The 18,011-nt window shown below is 43.5% G+C and overlaps 1 protein-coding gene across 1 annotated transcript in view; it reads right to left on the bottom strand.

The window, feature by feature from the left end:
• The window catches only part of kcnn1a (potassium intermediate/small conductance calcium-activated channel, subfamily N, member 1a), a 65,969-nt gene extending 48,195 nt beyond the window's left edge, over positions 1-17,774 (bottom strand). Inside the window, exon 1 of the mRNA XM_026148663.2 lies at positions 16,356-17,774. Coding sequence (XP_026004448.1) covers positions 16,356-17,660 — 1,305 coding nt within the window. The 5' untranslated portion in view covers positions 17,661-17,774. The remainder of the gene's footprint in view (positions 1-16,355) is intronic.
• Positions 17,775-18,011: the final 237 nt, after the last annotated feature.

The raw sequence follows: 18,011 nt of genomic DNA, 5'->3' as shown, positions 1-18,011 counted from the left end.
AGAGGGAGAGAAAGACACACTTATGGGGATTCAGACAAATTCTCATATTTTTTAGGATCTCAGAGCCAAATATCTTCCTGACAATTGTAAACACACCAGTTCATGAAATAAATAAATTGTCCCTAAACACTATGCACATTTTTCTATGGAGAATAAACACCAATGGAGAAAAAATCCAAATGAATCTTTCAGCTACATTTCCCCTCTTCTAGCCATCTTCCATGTGGTCTTCCTGTTGAAAAAAGGAGGAAAAATGATATCTACTCAAGCAGACAGTATATGCCTGACATTCCACTGGGAAAATTACTGAAACAGTGACAAGATGAAATGAGAAGATATCGAGTTTCTATTCTATTCTAACAGAGAGCCCTTACCATATGTCACCCGGCTCCAGCGTGCTCTGACTGTTGCAGCAGCCTTCCATAGACTCAAACTAATTGAATATCCTTATCTGGCAATGAACTACCCCCTTTTTCTCTGGTGAAGTGAAACAGAGGCCAGTTGGAAAAGCATGCATGTGAATTCACCCAGAGACACATCCAGAGGAAATTTAACACACTGCTGTACTTTCTTCTCTGCATAATCTTGTTTTCAGGTGATGAACCATAACCAGACCCCACACCCTACTATACTACAGCAAGATAAAAGTTCTGGGAATGGTGCTAACGGCCTTAAGCTACAGCTTCCCTCTGTGGTTTTTTTTTTCTTTTTTTGAAGTTATGAAATTAAGTGCTGCAGTTTCTAATACCCCCTGGGCTCCTTAGTGTAAATTGATTCTATTTAAAAGACTTTTTTTCCTTTGTGACAGAGAATAAGAGGTGGCTGGGGAGCAGAAACAAATGATTGAAAACGAACTCTCAAAGAAAGAGACGGGAGACAGCAGCTTTGTTCATGAAAGGGTTAAAGAGGAAAAAGTGGAGGAGACAAAGACCACTGGACCACTAAGAGTTAAAGTTAGAAGGAAGCTGATTATTTTAGGCTGGAGCAGCTATATAAGACCACTATCATAGACGACGGGAAATCAGGGAGGAAAACACTACAAACCACAAGTATGACTTGATTTCAAGTCATACTTGTGGATTGAAACTATACAGCTAGCCTACACTTCATACAATACATGTGATCCATCTCACGTTATAAATCTATGACACTCTAAATGTAGAACTGGGCTTGAGCAATATACGTAACTAAGGTTACATCCATGATAAAGCAATAATGGTCAGATTTACATCAGCCAGACTGAAGTTGAAATCTCAAAACTAAATCTGAGAAATAAAAGCAACATTCACATGCTGCACTGTGCAAAAGTCTTGAGCCACCTCTCATGTCTTTAGATTTTCTTCCATGGAGTAAGATTTTCAGTCATTGTCAAAGTGGTCTTGAGCATTAGTTATTCAGTCTTTCTGAAGGTCTTTCACAGATTTCCTTTAAATATTGTCCGCTTTTAAATCATTGTCGATATCTGAGGAGGAGATCAGGAGAGAACAGTAAGTTTCTACAGCCATCTGTGAAACATGGTGGAGGCTCTGTCATGGTTTGGGGCTGAATTTCAGGCAGGTTTTGAAGAGCTTGTCAAAACTGATGGAATTATGAACTCAGAAAAGTACTGTCTTTTCAGTCCACAATGAAATACAATCTAGGAAGTGCGGCAACGGCTTCATTTTTCAGAATGAGATTGATTTTAAAAAATACTGTCAGTGCAGTAAAAGCATATCTAAAAAGAAAAGCACACATGCAACACTATCAGTCATGGATTGCTCTCCCGAGAGCCCAGACCTCAGCATTGTTGAAGCAATGTGAGATAATCTGGACAGAGAACAGAACAAAAGAAGCCTGGAGAACTATTCCTGAAGACTACTGTTCGTACATTTTAATAAATTGCTGCACCTGTTTCCCATTTTCCTATCAAAAAATAAAGAAATGAGAGGCACCTTAAGACTTTTGCACAGTACTGTATTTGCTAATGCTTTTATTTATTCAACCGCAAAAGAAATGTAACCCAAATCCAAAACCCATTAATACATCCCCATTCTAAAGACTACTGCAGATGCATAATTAAGCAAGCTATGACTCAAACAAGGAAGCATTCCTGGCAAAGAATACAGTGCAGTGATACAGTGGAGGATAATATGCTCTTCTACATGAGAAGCTGGAAAAGAATTAATGTCACCTTTTCCAGTTAAAGCGCTGACTGTGGTACGCACATGATAATGATAAACTAAAGCAATCCTCCCACTCACTCGCTCACTCTCTTCCGCTTAATACTTAAACCAAGTGCAAACACAGAACATGCAGCCGAGCACACACACACACACACACACACACACACACACACACACACACACACACACACACACACACACACACACACACACACACACACACACACACACCGGAGAAATGCCCAGTGGAGTAGCTGTTTCTCTGCAGCTTGTGTTATCCATGACAGCTATTTCATATTCTCCAGCTAGGTGATTTGAGGTAACAAAGGAAAGCAGCTTCACTCAACTCATATTCTCTTTCAATTTGCAAAGCTCATATGTTAGAGAAGAGCCACTATAGCTGGAAATAGTAAAACACAGGTGCGCACACACGCCTCAGTAATTTGAATGTATTACACACACAGTAGAATACACACAAATACACAGTCTTCCTGATTAGGTGCTTGCATTACTCTTTTTTTTATTATTTCCAAAGAAACACCCTTGTTTGTATAAGGGTAACAAATAGTATTCACATTGTCTACAAACCGCTAACTGCAGGGTGCATCTGACTAGATGCGGATCAGGTTTTTTGCGTTCACTGCATATTTATCAGTGGCCAGAGGAGGCTGTGAATGAATAGTGCAGGGAAATAGTTTGTGTATCATGTTCTGTAAATTAAGCACTACGGTAGCTCAAGGGATCAGCAGTCAGACTTTGACCTGGAGGCATAAAGACCTGAAGAGAAGAACGGGGGGAAAAGCACATTTAGTGAGAGCAGTGGAGCAGCATTCACATGCACCAATAGAGCGCACACACCGACACACAAAGCAAACATCGTACAGATTCTCACAATGGCGAGCTTTCCAAACTTGAATTTTCAAGGGCAGGTTGCGAGCAAAGCGTTAGTGGATTGTGTGAGCAAAAGTATGATGAAATCACACATCTTTCACATCCCATTATTGCACTCTGCACTCCTTCCAAACACTGTGTTTAACAAACATTTGAAAACAGCCAGCAGGCAATATTGAAATGACTCAGTGAGCTTACATCTCGACAATATTCAAAGATACGTAGAAGGACGCATGCGCGAACACACCTGCAGCCGTGCACGCACACACTGTGGAGCATCACTGTACATCTGCATCTTTAGGACATTGTAAGGAATGACAAATGACTGCTTAAAGCCACATTACTCATACTTTCATACTCTTGTGTGTTGTGATCATGCCCTAACGCAGGACCAGCCTCAGATCAATAACCTAATTAGCCATAAAGCATATGCATTGCAGTGATACATTATATGCCTGGCATCACTTGGCTAACATCTCACAGGAATTACCATATAAATTAACTGTGGTCATTTATTAAGCAAAGAGCCATGGTGGGGAGTTGGCACGCAACAAAGTTTTAAAAAAATTAATTTGTAAGCTGCAACACGTATTAAAAAAGAAAAACACCATGAAAGTGTGGCCCCTTAGTGCAATAACCATGCAGGCAACTGCCAGTTACATTCTGCCTGGGTGTTGAAAATTGGCATCCTGACAATTTATTAAAACAGTATACCAACTTACTAGAGCCAGCTATTTAAGAAAGTACCCCACCACTCGCTGCTGATGGTAGATGATGTAAATTGGTTTTCCAGCTGTCTTTCAGGTGGACTTCCTGATTCCTCCTGGAGGTGGTGTGTGACTTGAGCTTGCCTCAGCATTACCTGTAGCCCTGACAGGTACAGGTGAGGTTGCTGCAAGTTACCCTACCAAGCGAACCGTTACTCAACCACAGTTCTCAGCTTCACTATCTGGACTAGCTCCCACAGCTCCTGGGTTAGTTGGGGAGGAGAGGAAAACTATTTCTCAAAACTTCAATCCTGGTTAGAGTGTGACCGAAGTGGGACTCCAAACTTATAGAACCATTCCTTGACCAAGACCTCTGTGTCGAAGCCTGCTGGTCCCAAGTGGGAATGACCTGGATGAACTTAGAGAAAACGAGAGTCATTACAAGCGCATACTCCCTGCCAACTTGTGCAGGTTCCAGCAGAGAAAAGTCCAGTGCTAGAATTCCATTCGGCCTTGACAGTAGCAGGTGCCCCTTAGTTTCCCAAACCTGCGGCTGGATATTTTTAGCCACACTACACCTGCTGCATCTCTGACACAAGTCTTTAATCATCATCCCCAGAGCAGGCCAGTAACACCGCTGCAGGATTAACTCTGTTGTCCTTTCAGCTCCCTGGTGACCATGGTAGGTATGCAACTGTTGAAAAACTTCCCCTTGTAAACAGTCAGGTAAGACCAATTGGAGCACACACTCACCCCCATCAGGCCGCTAGTACCTCTGATGCAGCACTCCCTCTTTCACCAGCCGACCCAGTAATCCTAATGCATCAGGGGGAAGGTTCTGCCTATCAGAACGGCTAGGAAATCGCTCTTGCAGACAAAAAGATAGAACAGCACTTATAACAGGATTGGCCTTCTGCAAGGCCAACAAATCATCTGTTGAATATTCTGGTACAGCATAAATAGTGACCTGGACTGCCTTGTTTGTTTTATCAGCCTTTTGAACCACGTGTGGCACAGTGGTTCCTGAACAGATAGGTTCCACCCCTACCGCTGTTGGAGAGAGGTGTTGTCTGGACAGTGCATAAGCATCTGGTTGCTTTGTCCACACTTTATAATCATACACTGCAAACTCTGACACCCAGCGTTGCTTTGTAGCTGCAAGCTTGGCTGTGTTTTAGATGACTGAGGGGGTTGTTTGAGCCGTCCACACCAGATACCTGTGGCCCAGGAGATATTCTTTTGGTGAATTTCATTGCCAGGGACTCCAGTTTCATTGAGCTGTAGTTCTTTTCAGCTGGATGAAGACTTCAGCTGGCATAGTTGATGGGTCTCACTTTACCCTCTTGTTCCTGGGACAGGACTGCTTCAAGTCCTTTGTGGTTGGGGTCCATCTTCAGAATAAAGGGAAGGCTAAAATCAGCATACGCCAAGACAAGTGAGGACATCAGGGGTTTGAGGTCCTGAAAACTTCTCTCTGAGCTGTCCAGGCATCATACAGGGCCACACTCCCGCAACAATTTTTCTTCCTAGTGAGGTCAGCCACCAGCTGGTGGAGTGGGGCAGCCACCTTGACAAACCGCACTACCAGCTTGAAAACCCAAGAAATTATCTTAATTCTGATACTGTCCTTGGCGTTGGCCACTCCACTACTGCAGCCACCTTCTTGGGATCAGTCGCTACTGCAGCAGCTGACACCACATAACCAAGATACTGTACTTGGCAATGGAAAAACTGGCACTTCTCAAGTTTTACTTTGAGCCTTCCTGGTTTCACTATTTCGTAGTCTGCAGTCCACACAGAGTTGTAGGCTACTGTCCTTCTTTTACGAACTAGGACGATGGGAGAGGCATACAGGCTGCCACTCTCTTATAACAGTACTCTCTAGCAATTGGCAAATGCGGGCTCTCACATCATCATAGTTGGAGGGAGGCATACGCCTATACCTCTGTCTCATTGGGACATCATCAAGCAAGAGGAGGTCATGGGTAACTAAGCTTGTGTGATCCAGGTCACCATCTGAAAACAACATTACCCCAACTTTGTCTTGCTCTAACAAAGGGAGAGAAGAGAGGTACAAAGACCTTATCTGTTCTCTTACTGAACTACCCAAAGCATCATGGGACGAAAGCCTAGCTGTGACAGGACAGGGCTCCTGAATCACAGTAGAAATCCCCTTGGGCAAGCTTACAATCTGTGCCTGGCTTAACACACCAAGTGGACAATGGGGGTGCAAGTAAACCATGGTACCACCTATGTTGACTACTGGCACATATACTGTGCCTTCCCTGACAGTAACCATTCCTGGAGAGACAAGCACACGCTCTGAGAGGGACTAATTATCAACAAGGGGCTTAAACAACACCGCATCTGACTCAAAGAGTTGCTGCAAACACATAGCAGCCACTCACTTGACCACACCACTAGGTGTGAACGCAGGACATCTTACCCAGTACTCTTGGGACATCAGGAGAGGGCTTTTGACCAGGGTGGTACTTTACACTCACCTTTATGAGGCACATTTTTTCCAGCACTTCTACATCCAGCTCTACATAATCTCTAACCCGTTGGAAGCCTGCAATTGCAACGACTGGTGAGACCTTGGGGCGTCCTGGAAATGTTCCCTAAAGAAGCTCTTGGTAATTGTCTAACAGGCACTTTAGCGGCACCCCATCCACTTTAACTGTCACGAAAGGGCACAATGCCACTAAACTAGGGGCAGGAATGTGAGAAATGGGATCTGATGCAGGTAAGCCTTTATTAGACCCTCCTGACGCTCTGTTCTTCAGATCAAGGGGAAATAGTTTCCCACATCCTGAGCTATAGTACATACAGCAGCTGGCGCAGGGTCCCTAAGTGCCTGTTCCTCTGAATCCACGTGTGTAACATTCCCTAACATAGTGGCCTGGCTTTTGACAGTGTCTATGCAAAACGCTATCAGGGCATTTAAACCTAGCAATAGTGTGGGGAGCGGTTTGCAATACCATGAGACCCTGGGTCAGCTGGTTAAGCTGTTCCTGCTGTTTTTTTAACAATTCTTTTAACTCAGCAATTTCTGTCCAACCCGTGTTAGTAGGTGCGACACCTCTAGAGCACTGTAAAGCACTAAGGGACGGGACAAGATGTCCCCATGCCCCTAGGCTCATTGGGTTGCCCTTCCCACTCCCAACGGATAGCTTCAGCTCGCACATCCAAAGTATAACCTGGTGACTGATGCACCAACCGTTCTAAAATTTGGGTCATACACATGCTCATTGAACTGGTCTCTGAAAATACCAAAACATGCTCCCCTAGGGACACACCATTCAACCTTTTTTCATAAGACAGCACAGAGCATGTGAAAATTCCTGTAATGACTCTTCCTCTCGCTGCTTCCTCGAGAAAAAGCTTTATTGCAAATAGGATTTAGGGCAACCATACAACTCTTCAAGAAAAGTGAAAATCTTATCTGGATATTCCCTCTCTGCTCTTGGTCCGTACACATATTACTAACCCTGATCTCATTGTTAGCTTCCCCTTCCAAATGTTCACATATAAAATAAGCTTGATCAACAGGTTTTAAGTTTCTGGTTCTCAATGTAGCTTTAATTTTCTTCACTGCAATCCCAGAAGAGGCCCTAAAAACTGGACATTATCTTTCTCTAGAAATGTACAGTAAACGTTCAATAGGTACAGTAAGAGCAGGGTGAGAGTCACCAGCCGGAGAGCCAGTGCTTGAGCCAAATGCTGCCGGCAGGGGATTAGTTGCCTTTTCCTGTAGCAAATGTTCTTTTTCCACCTGTAGCTGCTGAACCAAGTCCCACAGCTCTTGAACCTCATTCCACATTATGGGAGACAGAAGAGATTAGTTCAGTATGACCACAAATTGGCCTGCAGGGATTCCACAGCCAACGTCGAAAGGTCCCTTGAAATGCACACTGCTGTTTTTGTTCAAACATGAAAAAATAAAGAACTAACACTTTGTCTCAAATCAACTGACCAGTGTGAACCTGTCGACACCGCCAGAATCTGGCCCCGCCCTCACATTTAATTATCTAAATTCTAAGGAACACGCTTGGTCAAAGAAAATGAGCTGAGACAAACAAAGCTTTCCCCAAAAATTATTTATAATTTATTTAACAATTTTCAAAATATTTCTTTTAATATTAATACATCTTAAATACAGTCACTATAATCAATCACAAGAAAAAGAAAATTAATTAGAAAGGGTGGCCCTACAGGCTGCTTGCTGGTTTGTCCAAACCTCCCCAGCCAGACTCCTCTTTATCCGCCAAAAAACATACTAGTTGTTATTAAGCTGCTGTTTTCTTTTCCTCGTCATCAATTATTCCGTATATGATTACCTGATGTGTCTCACGGAAAGTGCTCACCAACAAGCAGATCACCCGCGCACAGCATCCTCACCACCAGCCTTGCAGCACATTTCCACACACACAGCTATAACCACGAGCATGATAATCAACTATGTAAAGTTGCAGAATCCCTTACCGGTAGCAAATAAACAGAATCTGCTTGGTCTCTACAGAACCAAGCCACAGCTCTGCCGCGTTGCCACATCTGACAGCCTAAACGTTATGCACAGCTGTATGCGACTGAGACATTTAAAGAGCCACCCAATCCTGGCTGGCATCTTTCTGCACAAGGGGGAGGGCGTGCAGCACTAGACAGCACTCCTTAGTGCAATAAACAGGCAGACAACTGCCAGTTACAAAAGGTCCAACAGTCAAGCTGCAAACTCCACTGACAGCTAACAGAGTGAAAACATACCTTGGCTCTACTCGTGGGAAGGAGCGACGTGACCGAGGAAACCCCCCCAAGCACGCTTTCTTTCCACTCTTTGTATTCAACTAGACCGCAAGTAATTCAATACAACTCTTATTGTGCAGGATCATTCAAATGAAATGCAAATGAACTAGAACAAGTGGAGAACTATTTGAACACCTCTTACAGCAATGCCAGTGTGTGTGTGTGTGTGTGTGTGTGTGTGTGTGTGTGTGTGTGTGTGTGTGTGTGTGTGTGTGTGTGTGTGTGTGTGTGTGTGTGTGTGTGTGTGTGTGTGTGTGTGATGTGCAAACAGTGCTGTTAAGTGTGTCTTGCTTTTGGTAAAGACAAGAGTGAAATGACTTGTAAATCTAATAGACAGTCTTGCTCTGCACATGATTTCTTAACCAAACTCAGTAACCCAAAGAGAATCTGCAACACAATACAAGGCTGATCTCTCTCTATCAGCACACATGGTAACATTTCAGAGCAGACGAGCAGCATAGAATTTGAACACAGCGTAGCACACACACACACACACAGACACACACACACACAAAACTAGGGAAAACAGTTTAACAACAACTATATAATTTAACCTCGTAACTCTCCTCGAGCTGCACAATAATACCATATCTGTCATTTCCATCCGCTGTTTGCTCATCCTGTCATATGGAGGGAATGTAGTGAGTGCTCAAGTGATGCTCGGTTGAGTCACATTTTAACTTTGGGTTACACATCACCAGCTGCTAGTTTTGCCTCTTTTCTGTAAACTGGTTGTACTCAAAAGTGTGTTTTTGCCTCAAGTAGTTGTTTCTACCTTTATCAGAAAAGAAATTCTTGTATATTTTGCTCTCCTTTGCTGGAGGTTGCTAAGGTAGCCCCCCTTTTAGGTATTAAATTACTTAGGTGATCGGAGACCGACACATGGCTCTTTCTCTCAGACATGTCTGGGCTTGTGTCATCGCTGTACACAATAGGGAAGTTGATGCACGATGTTGCTACATCCTTCATATCAAGGTATGGCACTTTTTTTTAATCACGTAAAACTTTATACCAGGACAGCATGGTATGGCATAGTCCTAATTGTAAACAGTGTTGGATGCAACAGTTTACTCTTTGTACAAATAGTTAGAATCTGATTACAATACTGAATAGTTAAATGCAGACACTGTACCTACAAATCTAGATAGCTACACTTTAGCCTACACTTTATAAAATACATCTAATCAATCTCATGTTATAAATCTATGACACTGAATGTAGAACTGGGCTTGAGCAATATATGTAACTACTGTATATATGTAAGGTTACATCCATGATAAAGCAATAATGGTCAGATTTACATCAGCCAGACTGAAGTTGAAATCTTAAAACTAAATCTGAGAAATAAAAGCAACATTCACATGCTGCACTGTGCAAAAGTCTTGAGCCACCTCTCATTTCTTTAGATTTTCTTCCATGGAGAAAGATTTTCTGTCACAGTGGTCTTGAACATTAGTTATTCAGTCTTTCTGAAGGTCTTTCACAGATTTCCTTTAAATATTGTCTGTTTTCAAATCATTGTCAATATCTGAGGAGGAGATCAGGAGAGAACAGTAAGTGTCTACAGCCATCTGTGAAACACGGTGGAGGCTCTGTCATGGTTTGGGGCTGAATTTCAGCCAGCGGTGTTTTGAACTTCGAAAAGTACTGTCTTTTCAGTCCACCATGAAAAACAATCTAGAAGGTGTCTCACTGGCAACTGCTTCATTTTTCAGCATGGTTGTTCTAAAAAAATGCTGTCAGTGCAGTAAAAGCATATCTAAACAGAAAAAACACACATGCAACACTACCAGTCATGGATTGGCCTCCGTCGGCACCCAACAACGTTTTTTTTTAATTAATTTGTAAGCAGCAACACATATTAGAAAAGGAAAACACCATGAAAGGTCCAGCACTCAAGCTACAAACTCCACTGACGGCTAACAGAGTGAAAACAGGCCTTGGCTCCACTCGTGGGAAGCCACGACGTGACCGAGGACACCCCCCCAGCACGCTTTCTTTCCACTCTTTGTATTCAACTAGACCGCAAGTAATTCAACAACTCTCCTTGTGCAGGATCATTCAAATGAAATGCAAATGAACTAGAATAAGTGGAGAACTATTTGAACACCTCTTACAGCAATGCCAGTGTTTGTGTGTGTGTGTGTGTGTGTGTGTGTGTGTGTGTGTGTGTGTGTGTGTGTGTGTGTGTGTGTGTGTGTGTGTGTGTGTGTCAAGTGCAAACAGTGCTGTTAAGTGTGTCTTGCATGTGGCAAAGACAGGCTTGAAATGACTTGTAAATCTAATGGATAGTCTTGCTCTGCACATGATTCCTTGACCAAACTCAGTAACCCAGAGAGAATCTGCTACACAATACAAGGCTGATCTCTCCATAGCAACACACATGGTAACACAAATCTATTTCAGAGCTGGAGTGCAGTGTAGCACTTAAACAGACCGTAACACACGCACACACACACAAAACTAGGGAAAACAGCAATCAATTATTAAATGAGCTTCATGTTCATACTTACTGCCTGCGTATTTTGCCAGCTGCAGCCAAAAACTAAGAGGCCCCCACTGCTCAACACCTACCTCACTTCATTCAGCTTTATCAGAGATATACAGCGGTGCCACTCCTTCTAATGCGAGCTAGAATGTGAGCTGCCCTGTCTCTGACATTTAATTGTTCTGTCGGGTGTGTTTACTTTGAAGGTGTTGGCTAGCCCTCCAATGCATAGGCCAGTGGAAACATGGGCATCTAATGAGAGCAAAACAAACAGAGGCCCTACAACAACAACAGCAGGGAGATGACCGATAGAGAAAGTTTAAATGAACATAATGTTTCTCCTGGCATAAGCCTGCCAGTAAATCATAATGCTGTAAGCAGATCTGTCTACATCAATTGTTTCGAGTTCCAGCAGACAGCGTTACCTCAGCGTTATTACGGAGCCAACCCAAACACACACACACACACACACACACAATGATAAGATAAACTAGTTTTTTAAAGAGAGCCAGAAGCTGAATTACCTCAACATTTCCTTAATTTAGACAGCTCAAGTGCACAAGCGTCCAGGTAGGATTCAATTAGAAATAAACGATCTCGGTTACAAGAAAAATTGAATGCCCGGAAAGGAGAAAAAATTACATGCTAAACAAGAAGCTTTAAATGGAGAAGAGCAACATCTGGCGAATCAAATGTTTCCTCGCCCTCTTTTAAGGAAATAATCATTCCCCTGCTACTGTTCAGACCTCTTGCAAACACAACCACGCTAAATCCTCCAGACAGCGTCAACGAGACACAAAGTTGGTTGCAAGTGGCACTTTGATATATACTGTGTTGACCTAGATCATATAGAGTGATTATAACCATGTTGGACCGCCATTTGGCAGGAGCTGCACAAAAGGTTTTACTGTAATAGCTTTCCTCCTCTTTCAAGCCATCCATTCTGCAGTGACACATACAACCTTATGTTCTCCTGAAAGGTGGGCTGGCAATCGCCCGGCACACACACACACGCATACATACCGCTACAGTACAGTAAAGCAGGCCTGTTGCATCCAACAAATGTGTGATGCGACAGGTCAAAGAGAGAAAGGTGACACCAGGTTATAAATATATTTTTTTCTTCTTTTTCTTTTTTTCTTCTCTTCTTTCTAGATCGACTTTTTATATTGGTTTTCCCTTAAGGGCAGTTTTATCCAGTGTAAAACTGACTGATTTGCTGCGCAGCCTCTAATGCCACATTGGGTAAACTGAGAAGAAGTGAAATGATTAGCACATTGACAGGTTAGTTTGGTGACAGAAAATGAACAAGAAACTACTTAATAATTGATCATCGGTGCCATTTTTCTAGCAGAATTATAACTTATATCTTTCTTAAAAACATTTTAAGCTATATCGTTTTATTTGTGAAGACCTTTCTCTTGTGCTTGGATTTTGACTGCTGATCAGCTGTAACACATAGCTCCTCAGAAAATATAAGCTGACACTGGCAGGCCAATATCGTTGGGTGAGTTTAGCTATTTGCTAATTCATCAGTACCGGCCTTTAAAACAAACAATACATGGAAATTTTAAAAGTAAAGAAGAAACACCCTTTAACATCGTATGAGCGTTGACATCACGTGGTTTGTCCACCAAAGCACACTCAGCAACTTCCTGTTAGCAACACGTGTTTGGAGTGACACAAACACAGCAACCAGTGTAAATGAGTAAATAAATAACTACACATAACAAGTGTTAAGAAAACATGTTTATGTTTTGTGTTTGCGAAAGAAAAAAAAAATCTGCCGATATATCGGAATGTCCGATTTTATCAGATCAAAAAAATAATAAGACTGAAATCTTTCACTAATTTAAAAGTTCTCATTAGTTTCATCTCTTTTAAGTTCCAATTCCTGTAAAATTTTCAAACACTCAAAGAAACTAATATTCAAACTAAAACAATCAGACAACCTACTTGGTGGAGATATTAAAGTGTGTCTATAAAGGTGTGTCATTTCAGAATATTTTCTGGTTCCAGCCTCTTACATGGATTTGCTACTTTTCTCTAATCAGTATCGCTGAAAGTGGATCATTTGGGTGATCTGACCTGTTGTTTTAACAAAACAAAATTCTGAAGATGTCTCCTGATGCAATTGTTTGATTTTATCTTGTGTTTTTATAATTAATATTATTTTTTAAACTACATAAATTAGCTTAATGCCATAATTTGTCATTTATGGCATTGAAAAAGTGATGATAAGGAAAAGCTTGTAGAAAATGTTGTAGAAAATCTAAAAATCTGAGATGTTGCCCTACAATGCTCTATGAAAGTGCCAGGATGGATTCCCCCGGCTTGTGCTCCCACATGTCATCTTTGGTGTTCCAACAAGAGACAGAAGCCACGTTAATATAACAAAAAAGAGTGCAAAAAAAGGAAACCCACCTCGATTTCCATGACTCTGCATACAAAGCCTTGTATTTATTTTATCACATTTTAAATTTCAGACAAACCTCCTTTAATTCCTGGCATTGAATCAGACAAACTGTATCCCGATTAATCACAGGTGTCTGCTACACACAGTGTTGGTATATACTCAAAAAAAAACAACTTATTAAAGGAAAGCAAATCCACTGGTGTTTATGTGCTACAATGTCCCTGCAGGGAATATCACCATAGCAGTAAGTGGCAGGCATTAGAGTACTTACACAGCCCGGCACAATAGAAGCAGCAACGCAGCTTTCAAAGCACAATGTTACTGAGGCAGGACACAATATCGTACTACCTGCCATCAGTTCAGTGGGCTAGCTATTGAGTTTCAGGGTGTGCTGATACTGTAACCGTATACACTTTATCGGGCTTGTTCTGTCACAAGTGTTTTGTTTAAGGGATTTCAGATGGGTGAGGGGGTATGGGCTGTCTCATTAAGGGTGAGTCAATAAGATGTAACCACGATCCCACAAACGTCTGCGGATAAATAAGCATTTCTCGCCGTACCAAAATACTTGGCATGGTCAACCTGAGCGAGTGGAAAAGGGCTGTTACTTAACAGAGTTTCATAGCAGCAGTTCCTCGATTGTTTTTCTTTTTCCTTCGTTCTTTCGTCCTCATTTCCATTTTCATGATTGAAACGGGATTGTGTAATAGTTGTGTGATAATAAATGTCTTGTTCACAGTGCCAATTACATGCTGGAAAGCTGCATACAAATGGGGATAATTACAATACATAACGGCATTTTGATTATTTTTGAGAGTGCACAAAGTTCATCGTATTCATCTTGCTTCTCGTTCGGAGGCTTTTTTGTAGCCCTGACTGGTGTCCCACTATGTGCGGACACCTCAGACCATTTCACAGCTTTCAATGCCTCTGTGGCTCTTGAAATCACTCAATATCACGTTGGCAAAGGATTTTAAGCTTATTAAAAATCCCAGATTCTTTACACAGTAATGAGCATGCACTTGGACTATTGTTCATTTAATCTTTATAATGAGTTTTTACACTATAATTAGTGCAATATTGGCTCATTTGCTATTATATAGAGATAATAGTTTCGCAGCATTCTTATGTTCTTCCCAAACATTGTGTTTTCCATTCTTGTTCACTTGTTTGTGATTCACATTAATGTTTAACTAACTAACCAAAGACAACTGATACCTGGTGAACAACATATCACCTGTGCCTTCATCTATGATGCAGTGACGCCAGCAGCAGCACCAGAGCCGACCGTCATACTTCTGGTAATAACTTATAACATTATTTTTTAGGGATCTGGAGATCAAAGCAGACTCTGTAGTATGGACACAACTGTAATATTATGCAACTAGAAAAGGTAGAGACGCTACTCTTGATTTTTCCTTCACAGAGCCTGTGAAGTTGTTAACTTCAAGGAAAAAAGTGTACTTTTCCTGAAGCCACTTGGTCATTTTTGGACGTTTTGCTGACGCTCCAAAATCGAGCCAAGTTCAGAACAGTCGTGTCAAGGTGGTTCGATATAACACCTTTTGCAACTGGTGCCAGCTCAGCCTCAGAAAACAGCTGTGGCATTTTAAAAAGGAGCCTCTTGGTGAGATTTAGATGCTGCTGAGCCCTCATCAACGCCTTCCTGTTCCTTTTTTTCCCTGTCCTGTAAAAACTTCACCTTGACAGCAGTGGGAGGAAATGCTGAAGGGGGGGAGGAAATAACAAAGGTGGCAACTAACTTAATAATCATTTTAAAATGAAACAAAAACCTCCTAGGTCCATCAGTACACTCAGTCATGATTCAAGAACTAGATTTCTCAGTGTCACTTTTAAAAGAGTACTCGGTGTGCTGCGGGGGAACATCATCAGCAATCATTATCATCAACAATCCGGTTTAACACTTTCCAATTTATCTTTGTCTGCCTTATCTTTTCCTTCTGTCCAAACTACAATAAAACTCCTTACCCTCCAACTTTGAGTAGCCTAAAGAACATCAAGTCACTGTTTTATCAGCGACTTTGGAACAAATGGCTAACTGGATCAAGAAGCATTCATAGTTCTTTAAATTTCCCACCCCCTCCTTCTTTTTCCCCAATTTTTTGGGGATTTTGACAGACATACGCACATTCCACTTGTTGTTACCACTTTCACTTCTGATGTCTGTTGAGTTGTTATAACTCACTCCTACCCTCAGTTATTCCCATTTTTTATTTTTTGTACCCAGTCGATATTTAGTCGTCTTAATACAGTGTGGAATGCACTGTGGCTGTTGGGAGAGAGATCTCTGCGAGCAGGAACATGCAGTAATGTATGAAGTGAGTGTGCTCACAGAGCCAGGTATCAGGGCCTAATAACATTAAGCTGAGCACTGACTCTACTGTCTCAGAGCCAAAATATAAAAATGTCCTCATGTTCTGTGGAAAACACAAACCTCCCTGTTTCTAATCAGCGCCATTTGAATATTTCTAATGTACTGCCTAAAACAACACCGCAACATGGAACAGGTGTGTGCGCGCGCGAGTGTGCGTTTGGTGTGTGTGTTTTTGGACTTGCATGCGGACGCTTGTGTGTGACCACGCGAAATAAACAAGCTTCCAGGTAAAGAAAGGAAACACAGAGTTGGTTATATGTGCGGTAGTTTCGCGCATTCTGTTAAAGCCACCTAATAGATTACTGAATGACGATTCGCACACGAGTGCGCGCACCGAACGCGTAGGTTAATGTGTTCTATCAAAAATCATATCGCAGGCGTGGTCATTCACTGAAAATCTTAGGAGCAGTTTATTTTGTCATCTGGAGCTGTCTCCGAAACCGCATGATAAAATGTGGAGAGGAGGGGAAGGGAGTAGGGGAGAAAAATCTACCTTGTGGAGGTCTATGCGTATCCTTTCCTCTCCTTTATGTGGACTCTCGGGCCACAGGTGATAGCTCGAGCCGTAGTTGGGGCTGTCTTTGCTGCTGTTGCTGCCGGTAGTCGCGGACGAGTTCCCCGCGTATGCCTGTTGTGTTACCGGGGGGGTTACGCGGGAGTCGCGGTTGTTTGGCTGGTCGCTCTGCGCGGTGATCCTCCCAGACTTATTGCGGTCTTGTTCACAGTGCTGCGGACGCTGGGGACAGAGCCCCAGTGCGTCTTGCTGCCGCTGCTGCCGCTGCTGCTGCTCTTGCTGTTGCAGCAGTGGAGCCCGATGAGTCCTACATAGCTCTCCTGAGTCGCTGGCGCAGTAGTTGATAGGCAAGCTGCTCCCCACCAGTAGCTGTTGCTGCGCTCGTAATTGTGGGATCTGTTGCTGCTGCTGCTGCTGCTGCTGCAGGTCCTGAGTCTGAAACTCGAATGCTCTCCTAGCCTCGGTTGACTCGCATACATTTAAAGAGCGCCCTTTCTGTGAGTTTGCACGGATTTCTTCAGGGGAGGGGTCTTTCTGCTGGAGTCTTAAATAACAGTGCTGCTGCTGCTGCTGTTGCTGCTGCTGATGCTGTTGCTGCTGCTGCTGTTGCTGCAACAACTGCCTGTGGTCTCGGTGCCCTCCTGCTCCTCCTCCTCCTCCCCTGCAGCGTTCCACGATGCTTGCCTGTTGGTAATTACTGGCACTCCTTCGGAGACGATCCCCCCTCTTAGATTCCCGGGAAAAGAGCAGAGAGGAAGAGGACGACGTTGGTGGCGGCGGAATAGGCGGCGGAATAGGCGGGGAGGGATGAGGTGGGAGAGGCTGGAAAGGATGGGACTGGTTTTGAGACAAGCTCGCCTCCTGCTCTGAAAAACTGCAGTGGCAGCTCGGAAAAACGGGCTGCTTCTCTGACTGCGGCGGCGGAGGCTGCTGCTGCTGCAGCTGAGAGCCGGCCGGGGCCCAGGGATCCTGGTGCAGGTGTGCCGGCTGCCCGGTGTTAGGTTCACTGACTCGGTGTGAAGGTCGCTGGGCGGTGTCGTAGCTCGCCAGAGGTAGAGGGTCGCCGCTGTGAACAGGTCTCCGAGAGGGCTGGCTCAGACAGGGGAGCTCCTGGAGGCTCTGGCGATGAGCGGCGGTGGTAGAAGTGCGATCTCGGTGGTGAGAAGAGGGCGGGGGCGGCAGGCTGAAAACAGGCGCGACTTGGTCTCGGCTCTGCTTGCTGTTTCCTCGGTTTTCGTCGGGGATTTGGTGCTGATGGACAGCTCCCGCGTACCGATGCCGCATCCCCTTGATCGCCTCGTCTCGCTGTGGTTGCTCCTTTGCCGTGCAGAGCTCCGACACCCGTTCATTGCGATCAATCCCAGCAGAATAGGACCGACTTGTATCATTGGTAGGTTTGACCAAGACCTGCCTTAAAACGTCACTATACAGCCAAAACACCGCCTTCGACTCAATATCGGTCCATTCCCTGCCATGCGCACAGGTTGCAGCAGATCGATCACTCCCGAGTGTTAAAGATTGGCCTATTACAGGAGCGGGACTATGCAAGAAAGGTGTTTAAATCCCGCACACTGACGGGTCGATCATGTTAAGCCACTGCGGACCTAATGCATCGAGTTTGTCAGTGTTGCCATA

The sequence above is a fragment of the Astatotilapia calliptera genome, chromosome 18 (genome assembly GCF_964374335.1).
Source record: "Astatotilapia calliptera chromosome 18, fAstCal68.1, whole genome shotgun sequence".
Classification (NCBI taxonomy): domain Eukaryota; kingdom Metazoa; phylum Chordata; class Actinopteri; order Cichliformes; family Cichlidae; genus Astatotilapia; species Astatotilapia calliptera.
Note: the sequence above shows the minus strand (reverse complement) of the source record. Positions and strands in the feature narration are given on the sequence as shown.